Here is a 15,018-nt window from a genome sequence, read left to right on the forward strand (position 1 = left end):
ACATTTCCCTCATGAAGCTTACATATATTTTTATGTTTATGGACCATTTGTACTTTTGTGAGTTTATATACTTTCCCTTTTTTTTTTCTTCTTTCTGGGAACTCTGTATTAATTATGGGTACTGATACTACAGATATCCCAGACCAACATTTATTTATCTTCTACCTTTAATTTTTTTTAATGTTTATTTATTTTTGAGAGACAGAGCACAAGCGGAGGAGGGATAGAGAGAGAGGCAGACACAGAATCCAAAGCAGGTTCCAGGCTCTGAGCTGTCAGCACGGAGATCAATGTGGGGCTTGAACTCATGAACCGTGAGATCATGACCTGAGCTGAAGTCGGATGCCTAACCGACTGAGCCACCCAGGCGCCCCCATTTATCTTCTACCTTTAAATTTAGTTTTCATAAAGAAGTTATATAATTTAGGTATTTTTCCTTTCAGATCTGTTCTTATTCCTATCCCATTCATAGATAGGCAGATTTCATAAATACTTTCTTGTATTTCAGGGTTTTTTGTTTGTTTGTTTGTTTTTGTCTGATTGTTGCACTTATCTGGAGTTTCTTTGTGTATATGGTATGGAGCATATGTTCTTTCAACAAATTTTGATTAGATTCTTCTGCTTATTGGAAACACCGTCCTTATTACAGACTAAATTTCCATGGTACTTATTGGGCATAGGCTTCGGTCTTGGTCCCTTCTGCTTCGTTGATCTTAGTCTGAGTACACATACTGCTGTACATATGGTAGTTTTATAACTTGGATAAATGATAGTTCCTCTCATTATTTCTAAAAAAAAACAAAAAAACAAACAAAACAAACAATGAACTATTCTCACCCACCTGGTTTGCAAGATGAGTGCTTGACATCAGTTTGTCAGGGGTTCATTAAGAAAATCCTGTTAGATGATTGCATTTAGAATTCCTTGATGCAGAATTGGTATAGTCGAGTTTTGGCGCAAGTGTACAAAGAGGGATCTCGCTTCACTGTGCTATGTCAGGCCTTCTGAGTGCTGTTGGGCTTTCACTGTAGTGGTTGCTGTTAATCGGCTCAGGTTAATCCTCTGCAGTCTTGCGTAGTTGGTCCAGATGAACCTGTCATGCTGTTAAGTTCTCTTATTAGTTATAACAGTCTTACTAGAGCCTCAATTTTCTCAGTACAGTCATTTTACCAGCAAGTATAAAGCAGGAGGCAATCGTATTAGTATTGTTTTACTCTTGCCCAGTTACATAATGACCTTTGTCACAGCTGGTACTTCCAAAACACTGAAGTTGAGAGTGTGAAGAGTGAGTGACCTAAATGGGAAAGTTTCTGGGTCTTGACAAGCATGATGCTGGACTCTGTTTTGATTCAAGTCAGTTTTATCTGGACAAAGCAATAGTCATCTAGCCCTTTCTAATAAATGAAAATCAGTAATAGCCCGTTTTCCCTAATAGTCATGCCAAGGTGATCATAGTGATTTTCTTCTTTGAACAGTTAACACAGTGACATAATAAATGTGGAAGTGCCCTTGTAAGAGCTGCTGGCATCCACAGACAGATCCATATTCATAAATTAGGTTCAGGAGGTGGGTGGATTTCTTTTTTGTGTTTATTATCTTTAAAAAAAAATTTTTTTTTAACGTTTATTTATTTTTGAGACAGAGAGAGACAGAGCATGAACAGGGGAGGGTCAGAGAGAGGGAGACACAGAATCTGAAACAGGCTCCAGGCTCTGAGCTGTCAGCACAGAGCCCAACGCGGGGCTCGAACTCACAGACCACCAGATCATGACCTGAAGTCGGCCGCTTAACCGACTGAGCCACCCAGGCGCCCCGATTATCTTTATCAGCTTTGTAAAGAAAACTTTGGATGTTCTCTTCTTCCCTTTGTTTTGTGTTCTAATGCAAATGACATTGGAACTACCTGCTTCTGGTAGTATTCAGCTACGAAATCTGCACCTGATCCCCATCTTTGGTGATGTCCTTCTGTTTGCCACAACATAGACTGCCATCTCTATGAATCTCTGAGCCCTTTTTCTGAACTCAGTTTGATGGCTCAGTATTAGTGGTTCTTCTTTTCCATACTGAGTCATTCTTTTCATCCTCTTCACTGAAAACCTTTCTAACATCCATTAGCATAGGTCACTAAACTATGTCACCTGGAAGGTCCCCAGCAACACAAGCACTTTGTATCCACCCATCATGGTGTCTTTTCCCCCTGGCTGTTCCCTGTGATCTAGCCTCCCAAAGTCCCTTCCTGTCTTGTGGCTCTGACTGTGGCAGGTCTGTGTTTCATCCTCCCTGAAGCTCAGATCCCGTGTCCTGTGTTGGCAGACCTTCCAGCCTTGTACTTCTGGATGATCCAGTAGTTCCCTGAATCTAGTTGCCGTGAGGGATTTGGGGCACCTGTGGTTCTGTACGTCTCAGGGAGAGCTGGTTTGACGGGTGCCAGGAGATTCTGAGGTGATAACCCAGAGTGAGAGACCATGTCCAGAGAGGCTTATAAGGACATTTTATTACAGACTAGGCCTCAGGTGCCTGACTCCTCTCTGCTCTGTCACAATGAGTCCTTTACATGTTGTTTTCCCTCCACTGCCTCCCCTTTTACACCTCATAAATACTTGTGGAACTCCTCTTGCGTTCCATATAGTATACTAAACACTTTGGTAGTAAACCAAAGACCTAAAGTAATCCCTGATACTGTGGACTTCGCAGTCTAATAGATTATGACCTCTACAAACAAGTTCCCCAGATATAACTCTGTAAAGATGAGTAGTGGTTAAATACTGAGAAGGGAAAGAGTGTAAAGTGGGGGCAATGAATAATTACACTAGAGGAGGTATTTTGAAGGGCACTGCAGGGGTGAGCTTTAAGCCAATCCCCGAAGTGAAAGAATTCTACACACCTATAAGAGTGGTGGTGAAGAGAGCTTCCAAGCACAGAAACAGCATTTGGGGTGACCATGAAAATGGAATAAGCTTGGCACATTCAGGGAACATGGAGTCACCCAGTGGGCTGGTAGGAGGTAACTGAGGTATACTGACAGGCAGGTTAGGTTTGGCAGAACACACAGGGCCTTCACTGTGAAGGTAGTTTGGTTTTTATCAGGCAGATGTGTGGTACAGCTTTTCAAGCTCACTGCAGGTGCTTAGGAAAAAAGGACTTAATAGGACGCAGATGGAAGTAAGGCAGGTTACCGTGGTAGTACTACCTAAGGAAGAAGTGAGGTCACCTGGCCTGAGAGTAGCAGAGGGTTTGGGGAGAAGCTGGCATCGGCTTCTCCCCATTCATAGTGGATTCATTGGGGCCAGGTGAGTAATGGCCAAAGGAAAGGAAGCTGCCAAGAATCTCTCGTAGGTGAAGGCTTCAGGGATTTCCTGTGAGTATTCTTTGTAATGTATGCATTTACCATATATGTTCTTTTTCTATATATCAACATCCAACTTTAAAAGAAGAAAAAAGGAGAAAAATTACTACTCCTGAATTTTTGGTTTTAATCAATAATACAAGGAAATCTGGCAAAGGCAAAAACTTTTGAAGGGTAGAAATAGAGGTTTTGGTTTTACTTTTCTAATGTTTATTTCTGAGAGAGAGTGAGTGAGCACATGCACACAAGCGGGAGGGGCAGAGAGAGGGAGGAACAGAGGATCCAAAGCAGGCTTTGCTGACAGCAGAGAGCCCCATAAGAGGCTTGAACTCACGAATTGCAAGATCATGACCTGAGCCGAAGTCAGACCTTAACTGAGCCACCCAGGCACCCCTGGTTTTACTTTTTATGTTGAAATAATTTTTTTGACAGTTTACATGGAACTCCCTAATAGCTTTCACCTAGATTCAAGAGTTTGTGGAATTGTCACATGTCTTGACTGGTTCTGTTAAATAAGTATGAATGAGAAGGGACTGAGAGACATCCAAGTACAGGTTTGTGAAGCCAGCTGAGTGCACCTCTCTGGACTCGAGAAGGAGGTCCCAGCAGTGCATAAAGACTTGGGAATCCTAGATGTTTGGAATAGCGTGTTCTATTTACCACTGGATGAGACAACCATCTCTAGCAGTGGTCTGTCTCCCATCACTAGTGTAGCTGTGCCTTTCCCTAACTCAAGGGACTGAGTTTAAGTCGAAAGCTCAGCCTTTCTGAGGCAACTCATTTTGTATGGCTATCCAGCTGTCCCTGATAGCAAAAATGGCAGCACAGACATTGGTGGAAGCAGAAGGGAAACTTAGTAATAAGTGCTTAAGACAGAGGGCATTTGTTTTTAATGTTTTTTTGTTTTAAATTAAAAAATTTTTTTTTTTTTTATTTTTGAGACAGAGAGAGATGGAGCATGAGCAGGGGAGGGGCAGAGAGAGAGTGAGACACAGAATCTGAAGCAGGCTCCAGACTCTGAGCTGTCAGCACAGAGCCCAACGTGGGGCTCGAACTCACGAACCACCAGATCATGACCTGAGCTGAAGTCGGATGCTCAACCCATTGAGCCACCCAGGCGCCCCAGGGCATTTGTTTTTAAGAAGGCACTGATTTGGGAAGATGCTGTGAAGATCAGGAATACGGACTATATTTGATGGCACTCAAACCTTTAGCCACTGCTCAGTGTCCTTTCAAGGAAGTATTGCCATTCTGTGTAGTTTGGTTAGAAAACTTGAGATCTGGGCACCTGGGTGGCTCAGTAGGTTAAACATCTGACTTTGGTTCAGGTCATGATCTCGCAGTTTGTGAGTTCGAGCCCCAGGTTGGGCTCTGTGCTAACAGCTCAAAGCCTATGGCCAGCTTCGGATTCTGTGTCTCCCCCTCTCTGCCCCTCCCATGCTCATGCTCTGTGTCTCTCTGTCTCTCAACAATAAATAAACATTAAAAAAAAATTGAAAAAAAAAAAAAAAACTTGAGATATAATCTAGATTTAATCATTGATAAGCAATAGGGTGAAGACACTATATTGAAGATCGTGATTATAGGAAAGCCTGCAAGACATTTAACTTTTTTGACTTGGCAAGTAATGAAGCAGGAGAGATGAGCCATACAAATATGAATGTAGCAATACTCAAATCAGTGCAAACTTTAGTAGAAAAAAATAACATCTACAAGAAGATTGTTTTTTGGAAGGAAGAGAAGAAAATCCTCTTCTAGATTTCATTCATCCCTTGTGTAGTCTGAGAGGATTCATATGGGCTATAAAGCAGACACGGGGGATGTAGAAAATCAGTTGTTTTATACAAAGGATAATCCATTCAAGAACAAGACTGAAAAAATGTGTTTAATGTGAGAAGGCCTGTTTTCATTCAGCCTTTAACTAAGGGTCACATGGGAGGAGACTAACATGCAAAGACCTTGAATGGAGGAACTAATGTGCATGAATTTTTTGACATGAGAACTCAAACAGGGTAGAAACCCCAGGAATATGATCCTAGCAGGAAAGGCTTCTGGCCTGATTCACTGTGACTTGAGAAAACTCATATTGGACCCCCCCCCCCCCCGCCAAAAAAAAAAAACCCAGTTGTAATGAATTTGGGAAAGTTCTTAGATCAAATAATTACCTATGAGAACTCCAAAGCCAAGGGACTATGACTGCGTGAAAAGGTTTCTTTCATGCACAGCTCTCTTACTCAGGATCATGAGAATGTAATTGGGTCTTAGGAAGGCTTCAGGAGTCACAGAACCCACTGGCAAGAAGCCCTTCAGTAGGAGTCCTCATTGTATTCAACATCAGAGGACTCCTATGAGAGCAGATCCTCAATGTAATCCGTGCAGGCAAATCATTAGCCTTAGCTCCCACCTTATTTGACAGAACAACAAAACAGAAAACTTACACTGGAGAGAACCACACTGAATAATAAAAATGAAATGTCTCATCCTATTTTTATGCCAGATAAGTCATACAGAAGGCAAGTTCTAAATAAAATTTTGATCACATGTGTATACAAATACAGAAAAAGAGGTCTTTTCCAACTTGTTCTGTTATCTGACTGAACACCTAGAACAAATATTAAACAAGAGAGCAGGTGTCTTTATTTCAGTTTCCCATATATATCCCCAGTTGCTAAGACAATGACTCCATCTCTAGCTCAGGAAACTGTTGAGTGAATAAATGATTGAAGAAATTGTAAAAAAACAAGAGGATGTCTTCAAAGAGGAGACTATGAAGACAAGGCCAGGCTTTGAGACAAGAGGGTAGGTAAGGGATGATAAGGAGCAATCTTGAGATATATAGTGCTATTAAGAACTCTGAAAGGCTCACATCCTAGGGAGTGAGTCAAGAGTTTAGAATCTTGAGTGACTATCAAAACATATTTTGGCAGGAATCCAGCCTAGCAGAGTGTGGTAACACTGTGTAAACCTTTATTCAAGAATACATTCTGTGACCCTCCACATATTTGCTCATTAGGACCCATGTAATCTTGATCCTTCTATCTGGAAACCGTTCTGCCTGGTGTCCAAATATAATACCTAGGGTAATTTCAAGACCTGAAAATGCCCTCACTATTAATTAAATAAGGAAAACAAATGAACTACACATTTGACTCAAAGTCCTAAGGAAACAGAAAAGATAAATACAACACAAATAAATGAATCAAATGGAGAAGAAAAAAAGAACCCAAGAACTAATTTTCTGGAAAGACAAAAATTCAAAACCAACTTTGATTAAACAGAATAAATCAAAGGCAAGCTAAAAACCTATATAGGGAAATAACACTACACACATATTCAGCAACACATGTAATTTTCATTATAGAACTTTATACAACAGTAACAATGCATGAGCCAGCTCCATGTACTGATATGAAAGTCTCCAAGATAAGTGTATTTCTTAAATATGTATCTTTAACACGTATAAAGATAAGCAGATGCACATAATACCATTTTTTAGAAAATATACAAACAAGTTCAAATATGTGTGTCAGGTGGTAATCACTGAATGTAGATACTGACAGGCTGTGACAGCCTCCTGAGAAGGAAACTGCTACCTCCTTTCTGCTGTGTTACCAGTTCCTGACACAGCCTAGATGCCCAGAAATTAACAAACAACAAAATGGAAAGATTTCTGGAAAAGTGGAAGGTTGTCAAAATTGGTCCTAGGAAAAATGTTAAAATAATTTATAAAAATTTTTCAGAACAAAGTGGCCAGCTACTTATTATTATTACTGACCTGGGCAGTGAATATCTTCCAACTTCCTGTTAAAAGGCCATTTCGATGGAACACGAGCAGTTCAATGACAGGACAAGGCTGGAATGTTGACAGATTCTGCAAGGTAGAATAGCATTTTTGTCACTAAAGCACAAAATGAGAAAAACATTAAAAAGGAAATATTGATAGCTCATGACAATTAACCACCTTAAACTAATCCTTTGAAATAGTTAAAAATAAGAGTTCATCAATGTGACAAATAACAATAGAGATGAATAGCCTTGGCTTACACAAGGAATACCCAATTTAACACAAAGATATTAATAGGTTTTTGAAATGGGATCTAAGAATGAATTAAATGATTAGGAATTGTTTTTTTGTTTTGTTTTGGGTTTATTTTGAGGAGGGGAGTGGCAGAGAGAGGCAGAGGAAGAATCCCATGCAGGCTCCACCCTTGAACCCATGAACCGTGAGCTGAAATCAAGAGTCAAATGTTTACCTGACTGAGCCACCCAGGCACCCCGAAATGATTAGGAATTGTTAAGGAATAAATTATTAAGGCATTTCTATTTGAAAAAAAATTTAAGTGGGATATAAAATAAGTAGAAGCAATAACTTCGAGGGCTTAGAAAAATTTTAAGTTTATTCATTCCCTTTCTTGACTTAAGTCCTTCCATCATTCCAGCCTCTAGAGAAGTGTTGGAGCCATTATACCAGTGGAAGCAGAAATGCAAGTCTCTGACCTAGCTGGTTGGGAAAGAAGCAGGAATATAAACCAGGTGTCCTCTTACCCGGTGGCCTGCACTCCCAGCTACTGCTCAGGCTCCCAAGTGGAAGGGAACTTTGTAACAATAGCAATCCTCCCATGATAGTTTAAAGGTGGGACACAATTAAAATGCCAGTGAAATTTCCTGTAAATGACAGAAATATAGGAAAATCCAGAGAGCTAAAAAACTCAAAAGGCACTTTTTACGGCTATATTGAGCCAGTATTTCTTGAGCGCCTGCAAAAATGCCACGAACTGTTACAGGGATGGGTCACAGTATTGAACATGGTGGTAAGGCCCCTGTCTTATGAATGGGCCTACATTCATTTCAGAGCAGCCACTAACACGTGACTGATTAAGCTTAAACAGACTAAAATGAACTTAACCAGTTTAGTTCCTTAGTCACGGCCGTCTTTCAGATGGTCATTGGTCAGCTGCAGCTAATGGCTACTATGTTGGACAGTGTAGATCTACAACATTTCCTTAAAGAGAGCTCCATTGGGCAGTGCTGCTGTAGAAAAGGTAGAAAGGTGATAATTAACGAAACAGATACTTTGAGATAGCAGTCAGTGCTGTGAAGAAAAATGAAACAATGGAATATGCTAGCGGGAGGAGGCGTGGGTGGGCAATACTAGTTGAGAACTGCTCAGGAAGACAGTTCTGAGGAGAGGACACAGAAGCTAAGAGCTGGATGAGGAAGGGGTATCAGGTGAAGATGTTGGGAAAGACTAACAGGCAGGGGTATGGCACACTCTGGCACATATGAGGAAAATTAAGATAGTGGCTATGGGAAGCATAGCCTTTGGTGTAAAGGGCATAAAAGAACAGGGCTTGGATCCCAGCTGCTATGTTCCCCGGTGTGGCTTTGGACAGGGCTCTTAGAGTCTCCCAGTATGGACTTCCATATAAGTCCATTCTCCCAGTATAAGAATAGATGCTATTGCTTACTGGGACTATGGTGTGTAAAGCCCAGGTCTTGAGGGGTCTTCATGTAACTAACCACTGCTATTCGAAGACTTTGATGTTAAGATGACCATCAGCACCTTTGGGAGATCTTCCGCTGGGCCTGGCTTTAGGGTTTCTGATGCACAAGAACCAGCTGACATCCTCAGCAGTCCATGGGGGTAAACAAACTTCAAAGGCAACGCCATGGAGGGCCCAACAGAGCTGAAGAGTGATGGGGAGAGGAGGAGAAAAGGTGTAAAGCTGGGGGCATTCTGGACAAGGAGAAAAAGGAACAAGGGAGTGTACACAGGGATGAGAGGAGCTGAGGTGAGCGTTCCTCCTGACCCTGCCCCCAACAAGATCTTGAAAGGTCATTGTTAGTTATTATTCTATTTGTGGACTGGTAGCCCTAGTGTACCTGGTTAGTCAGCGTTCACTGTGGAACTCTAAGCACTGAGGGAGATGGCTTACCCTGGAAGGGAAGAAGCAGAAAGGGAAGTGAACTGTAAGAGGAGGAAGAAAAACATCCTCCATCATCCTTTCCTACATGCTATTCCTGGCTTTATGTAACCTAATCACTTAGAAAGAGGAAACTAAGGCCCAGAAGGATTAAGCCCCTTTCCCAGAGGCTGGGTGAGTTTGTATAACAACCCACTAAATAGATAGTTGCAAGTGAGGGGACTAAATTGCTAAAATTCTACACATACACACACCACCGGTCATTCAGGTGGTGGATTGAAAACCAGTACTTGGCGAGTGCCTGGGTGGTTCAGTTGGTTGAGTCCCACTCTTAATTTCAGCTGGGGTCATGATCTGACTGTTCTGTGAGTTCCAGCCCCGCATTGGGGGATCAGAGCTTGCCTGGGATTCTTTGTCTCCCTCTCTCTACCCTTCCCCTGCTCAAGCTCGCTCTTTCTCTCTCAAAATAAATAAATATTTTAAAAAAGAAAAGAAAGCCAGTACTTGGAGCTGCAGTTGATAGAGATTATTTTGTGCAGCCCCACACAGATGAGTGGGTCAGTCAGCCCGAACTATGTGCCAGTGAGTTGAAGATCCAGTTTCAACTCTGCCAGCTGTAAACTTTTCTCTGTGTACATTTTCACTTCACAGAGTACATTTTCTCTGTGAAGTGAGGTGAATACTTTCCTGACAGAGAGCACAGGAAGGGTTACCTTAGCGGCCTTGGGGGATGGTCCAGAGGACTGCAGTGACTAGAATGACACTTAACCACCAGCTTGCAGGTTGTGGCCCATCTCATTGACCACATAGCACCCAGGAGGAGCTTTACAATAACCCTGCGGAATATATGTTGTCCTGAATGGCTGCTACTGCAGGGAGAGCCAGGCTGCAGATCCACTGAGATCCCAGCACCACAAGGATGGGCAGAGTTCTCCATATCCACACCTAGACAGGCTCTGAAACTTAAAATGGTTAAGAGTTAACATTTTAATGAGCATTCAATTCAAGATTTTGAGAAATTGCCCTAGTGTCCCCCAGAGATAGGAGGAACAAAACACATGATCCAAGACTAAAGGAGAAATAAAATTAGAAATGGAGAGTGGATGGGAGTAGAATGAAAAGAACCTACAGTTAATTTTCTTGAGGGATAAAGTACTAAATAATCCGTGTGATTAACCAAGGAGTAAAAAACGAAAGTTTTTTAGAAATTAGAAAGTTGTGAAGCATTGTGGAGAATGAAGATTTCAAGTGTCATGCATGATTATTACTCAAAATGGTGCCTGTGGCCCAGCAAGGAGCGGCCAGGGAGCGCTACCCGCCCCCGCTGCTTCCTAATATCCCTTAACTGGGGCACTTTTCAAGCCCAGCCCTGCTGGGGATCCGGGAAATTGTCATCCTTGGCTTCCTGAGTTATTCTCAGGGCAATTTGAAGCTCTGAGAACGCTAACTGGAAGTGGGGAAATGAATTTTGCTTTTAAATCAACAATCTGGAGGGGAAAATGAACCCCCAGAAATCCTAGGGAACAGGAAGGTAATTAAATCCTGAAGACAAGAATAAATATAAATGAGTTGGGAAAGGCAAGCCCCCAAATAAAATTAATAGAAAAGTTTGTTTAGGGGAGGAGGTCAGAAATAGGAGATCAACGTAGTTATTTTTATCAAGGAAAAAAAATCCCTTGGACTAGGATTTTGATTCTAGGACTCTTGATCTTGTGGTGAATTCGAGCCCCACATTGGGTGGGGATTACTTAAAAAGTCTTTTAATAAAAATATGCTAAAAAAACAAAACAAAACAAAACAAACCCTAGGAAAGGAGTGACTGGCGATGGCCGAGATTAAAAGCGCGGCCCAGGACGTGTTTTGCAACCCCAAGCGCCCAAGGCCCGTTCGGGGCAGCGGGCCCGGCCCCACCCATCGCTGGTGACTCCTGACCTCGAGCTGACTCACTTCTCGAAGAGCGTGCCAGCAATTTCCAACACCGGTTAGATCTGTGAAACCAGTAAACCGAGGAAACCATAGACGAGCCAAGGTCTGTAATCCGGAAATGTGGAGGGGGAGAAAAAAAAAAAAAAGCATCCTACGCAAACGGGGAGGAATGTAGAATCGGGGATCCGAAAATGGATAAGGAATGCGGGCGCTCGCTCCCTTAGGGGGAAGCGACCGCGATCCTCCGCCCTGCGCCTGCCCGAAGGGTGAAAACTGGCAGACCGGGAAGGTGTATATGGAAGTTCCAGCTGCGCCGGCGCCGCCCCAGGGTGCGTCAGCCGTCGCGAAGGGGGGCGGGGGAGGGAACGAGAGTGCAGGAGGCCGAGAGCCCAGCAACTCGCCAAGGGGCGGCCGTCCGATCTGGGCCTGGGTCGCACCCACAGCTTCAACATGGCCGCTCCGGAAGTGTGCACCGCGAAGGGCCCTGGGAGTTGTAGTGGCCCGGCACCAGGCTCGTGATGCACGTCCGGACCGGGGGATCGGGGCGTGGCTATGGGGACGTGGGCGGTGTCGTCCCGTTTACCCGGTGGGAGGGGGACTGAGGCTTCAGCTTCCCGAACGCGGGCCGCAGTGTACCTGTGGCTGCGGCCTCCGCCAGCGCCACCCTCCCGGACGCCGCGGTGCTGGAAGGCCGGCCGGGCCGCTGCTTAACAGTGCGGGTGGCGCGCAGGGAGCCGCTGCTCTTCGGGTCTTTCCGAGTTTGTGTGTTTAAACAACACGGGTGCGGTCACTTCACACTTCCTGCTGCGCTCTTTTACTTCACGTGACGGGAGCTTTCCTCCGTTGTAATGATCACACTAAAACCAGCGTAATTTTTAATGCTTACCTGGGAATCTTTCAGTTTTCTTGAGCGGTGCTTTAGCACTACCTGTGTTTTCCAGTTTTGCTCCGTCCTACACCCCTGCTCAGGAAACGTGTGTTGTGGGAAAAAGACCACCCAAATGAGGACATGCGGAGGCCATCTACTCAGGCCACTGTAGCAGGTCGTCTGCCACCACACCTAGTGTTTAGTTGAGACTGGCAGGGAGGCAGGCGTGGGAAAATTTATAGCGGAAAAAAGGAAGGTTCTGACTGGAGGTTATTGACTTGGGGGTGAAAAAAAAACTGGCGGTCAAACAGGTCAAACAAGTCCTGAGGTTGCAGGGTCAGGGTTCTATTGTCGTATGCTGTCTGGCCTTTGTGTCCAAATACTCTTCTCTTGGTGTCTCTACAGTGGTCTTCCTGTCCAGATAGTTCCCTGAACACGATTAACCAGCTCAAAGTCCCCGAGCATTGATTGCCCTGGCATTCGTTGCCAAGGCTTTGAGTTCATGCTGGAAGTTCCTTTGCAGGTAGAGTTGTGCTAATCAGGTATATTCAAAACAGCAAGTGTGAGCGGGCACATTTGCTCTTGACATCAGCCGGACCATTTCTGTTTTTATAAACAAACAAGCCTAATTGGAAGTAAACCATAATCCGTGATTTACATTTTTTCTATTTACTTTTTTAAAAATGTTTATTAATTTACTTTTGAGAGAGAGATGGAGTGCAGGAGCACAAGCCAGGGAGGGGCAGAGAGAGGGGCAGACACAGAATTGCATCTCACAGAATTGTGAGACTGTGACCTGAGGCGGTTAGATGTTTAACCGACTGAGCCACCCTGGTGCCTCTCTATTGACAGTTTTAAAGCTTTCAAGTCATTTAGAGTTAGCATTTTTCCTTAGAGTTGTACAGTGCTTTCTTATTTCCTTTGGTTTGTGTGCCCTCCTTAGCATTTCAGGGACGTGCTGGAGTTGTGTTCTTGTGAGTTCTGTGCCAAGACACAGGGCTTCAGACTTTCCTGTCTTCTTGGCTCCCATGGAGGCAGGATCAGGTTCTACTCCCTGTACATAGCTGTGGGCCTATAGAGCATCACAGGTTTCTTCTTAAGCCTCCTTGCCTCTTGCTTTCCCACCCCCCTCCCATATTGAGGTGTAATTTACATACCTTAAAGTTCACCCTTTGAGAGTGTACAGTTCAGTGGTTTTTACTATAATTCACAAGGTTGTGTAGCTATCACTACAGTCTAATTTCAGAAAGTCTTTATCATCTCCCTGAAAAAGCTTCATTTTTATTAGGCAACACCCCCTAATTGCCTGAATTCCTTATCTCTTGGAAACCACGAATCTACTTTGTCTCAGTATATTCGTCTATTTTGGACATTTCGTATAAATGGAATCTTAAAATTAGCCTTTGGTGTCTGGCTGCTTCCATTCAGCATAATGTTGTCAAGGCTTAGCACGTATCACTACTTCATTCCTTTCTATGGCCAAATAATATTCCAATTTGTGGATAGACCATATTTTGTTTATTCTTCCTTTGATTGACATTTGTTTTTCTTTTTGGCTGTTAAGAATGCTGCTGTGAAAGTTCCTGTACAAGTTTTTGTATTGACATATATTTTCATTTCTCTTGGATGTATACCTAGGAGAATTCCTGGGTTATAATTCTGTGTTTGGCTTTTTGAGCACCTGCCAGACTGTTTTGCAAAATGATGCAGCGTTCTGTGTTCCCACCAACAGCAGTTTTTCCACATCCTCGCCAATAGTTGTTACCACCCATCTTTGATAATAGCTATCCTAGTAAGTATGAAGTAGTATCTCACGATTTATTTTTTTAAGTTTTTGTTTATTTAGGTGATCTCTACACCCAACAAGGGGCTCAAACTCATGACCCCAAGATCAAGAGTCACACGCTCTTCTGACTGAGTCAGCCAGGTGCCCCTCACAGTGGTTTTGATTTACATTTCCTTGGTGGCAAATAATGTTGACCATCTTTTCATGTGCTTGTTGGCCATCTCTCTGGCTGTGCTTTTGACTTACAGAGTGTCCTGCGGCTCAGTTGGACCCTCAAGTGGATCCTCTTCCTGCTGGGAATCCCCTGATGAAGATCGAAGTCGTTGAAGTCCTCACACTGAACCAAGAGGTAGCTCGTCCCCGAAATGCCCAGATTCGGGCCCTCTATGCTGAAGACGAGGGCCTAAGCCCAGAAGTACTTGGGGAGCCCACTCAACAGCTAGGCAAGCATCCAGCTGACCCTGAGGCTGCACGCCAGAGGTTCCGGGGGTTCTGCTTCGAGGAGGTGGCGGGGCCCCGAGAGGCCCTGGCCCGGTTGCGTGAGCTGTGCCGCCAGTGGCTGCAGCCCGAGGCGCACTCCAAGGAGCAGATGCTGGAGCTGCTGGTGCTGGAACAGTTCCTGGGTGCGCTGCCCAGGAAGCTCCAGAGGTGGGTGCAGTCACAGCACCCAGAGGACTGTCAGGAGGCAGTGGCCCTGGTGGAGGATGTAACCTGGATATCTGAGGAGGAAGGTAAGTGCAGTGGAGGGGCGGAGAGGGACACTCCTGTAGACGCATCTTGGAGAATGGGGGAGGAAGAACTCAGGCTTCCTCGGAAGGGGCGGGGAAGGGTCATGCCTCTTCATCTAGGCCAAGAGCATCTACCTCCCCAACGTGTTCCTGAGTCAGAGCTTCAATGGTTCCTTGCTGAAATACCTGCCATTGCCCCTAGGTCAAGGGATCTGAGTATCCCTGGACCCATCTACCGAAATGGAAAGTCTCAGACAACACCTCACAGCTACTGAAACCCTTGGGCAGGGCCTGGGACTGCACTCTTTAACTAGCCCTCCACAGGCTTGTGATAGAAGCTAAGGGATAAAATTGTTCATTCTCATCCTTTTGGAATCCCTGCTGTGCTACAAGCCAATAGAAAACGTGATTTTAGTCACATAGGCATATTCCCAGAATGC

General features: G+C 44.0%; 1 protein-coding gene and 1 long non-coding RNA gene across 11 annotated transcripts in view; one reads left to right on the forward strand and one right to left on the reverse strand.

Annotated features, from left to right (window-relative positions):
* Positions 1-15,018, forward strand: part of ZNF274 (zinc finger protein 274) — a 30,446-nt gene that overhangs the window by 3,237 nt on the left and 12,191 nt on the right. For all 4 annotated transcript variants that reach the window (XM_019438625.2, XM_019438626.2, XM_019438628.2 and 1 more), the window contains one exon: positions 14,099-14,581. In XM_019438625.2, coding sequence (XP_019294170.2) covers positions 14,099-14,581 — 483 coding nt within the window. The remainder of the gene's footprint in view (positions 1-14,098; positions 14,582-15,018) is intronic.
* LOC109260450 (uncharacterized) lies at positions 201-9,737 on the reverse strand. 7 transcript variants are annotated; one of them, XR_008423422.1, is made up of 4 exons: positions 8,815-9,737; positions 8,253-8,377; positions 5,512-7,217; positions 201-1,101 (listed from the first exon to the last, which is right to left on the reverse strand). It is a non-coding gene; the product is annotated as an uncharacterized LOC109260450 (long non-coding RNA). The 7 variants fall into 7 exon arrangements; XR_008423427.1 differs by having other exon boundaries at positions 5,512-5,750; positions 7,122-8,377; XR_008423423.1 differs by having other exon boundaries at positions 5,512-8,377; positions 8,867-9,737.

The sequence above is a fragment of the Panthera pardus genome, unplaced genomic scaffold, assembly GCF_024362965.1.
Source record: "Panthera pardus isolate Hobbes unplaced genomic scaffold, ASM2436296v1 HiC_scaffold_18, whole genome shotgun sequence".
In the NCBI taxonomy this organism is placed as follows: Eukaryota; Metazoa; Chordata; class Mammalia; order Carnivora; family Felidae; genus Panthera; species Panthera pardus.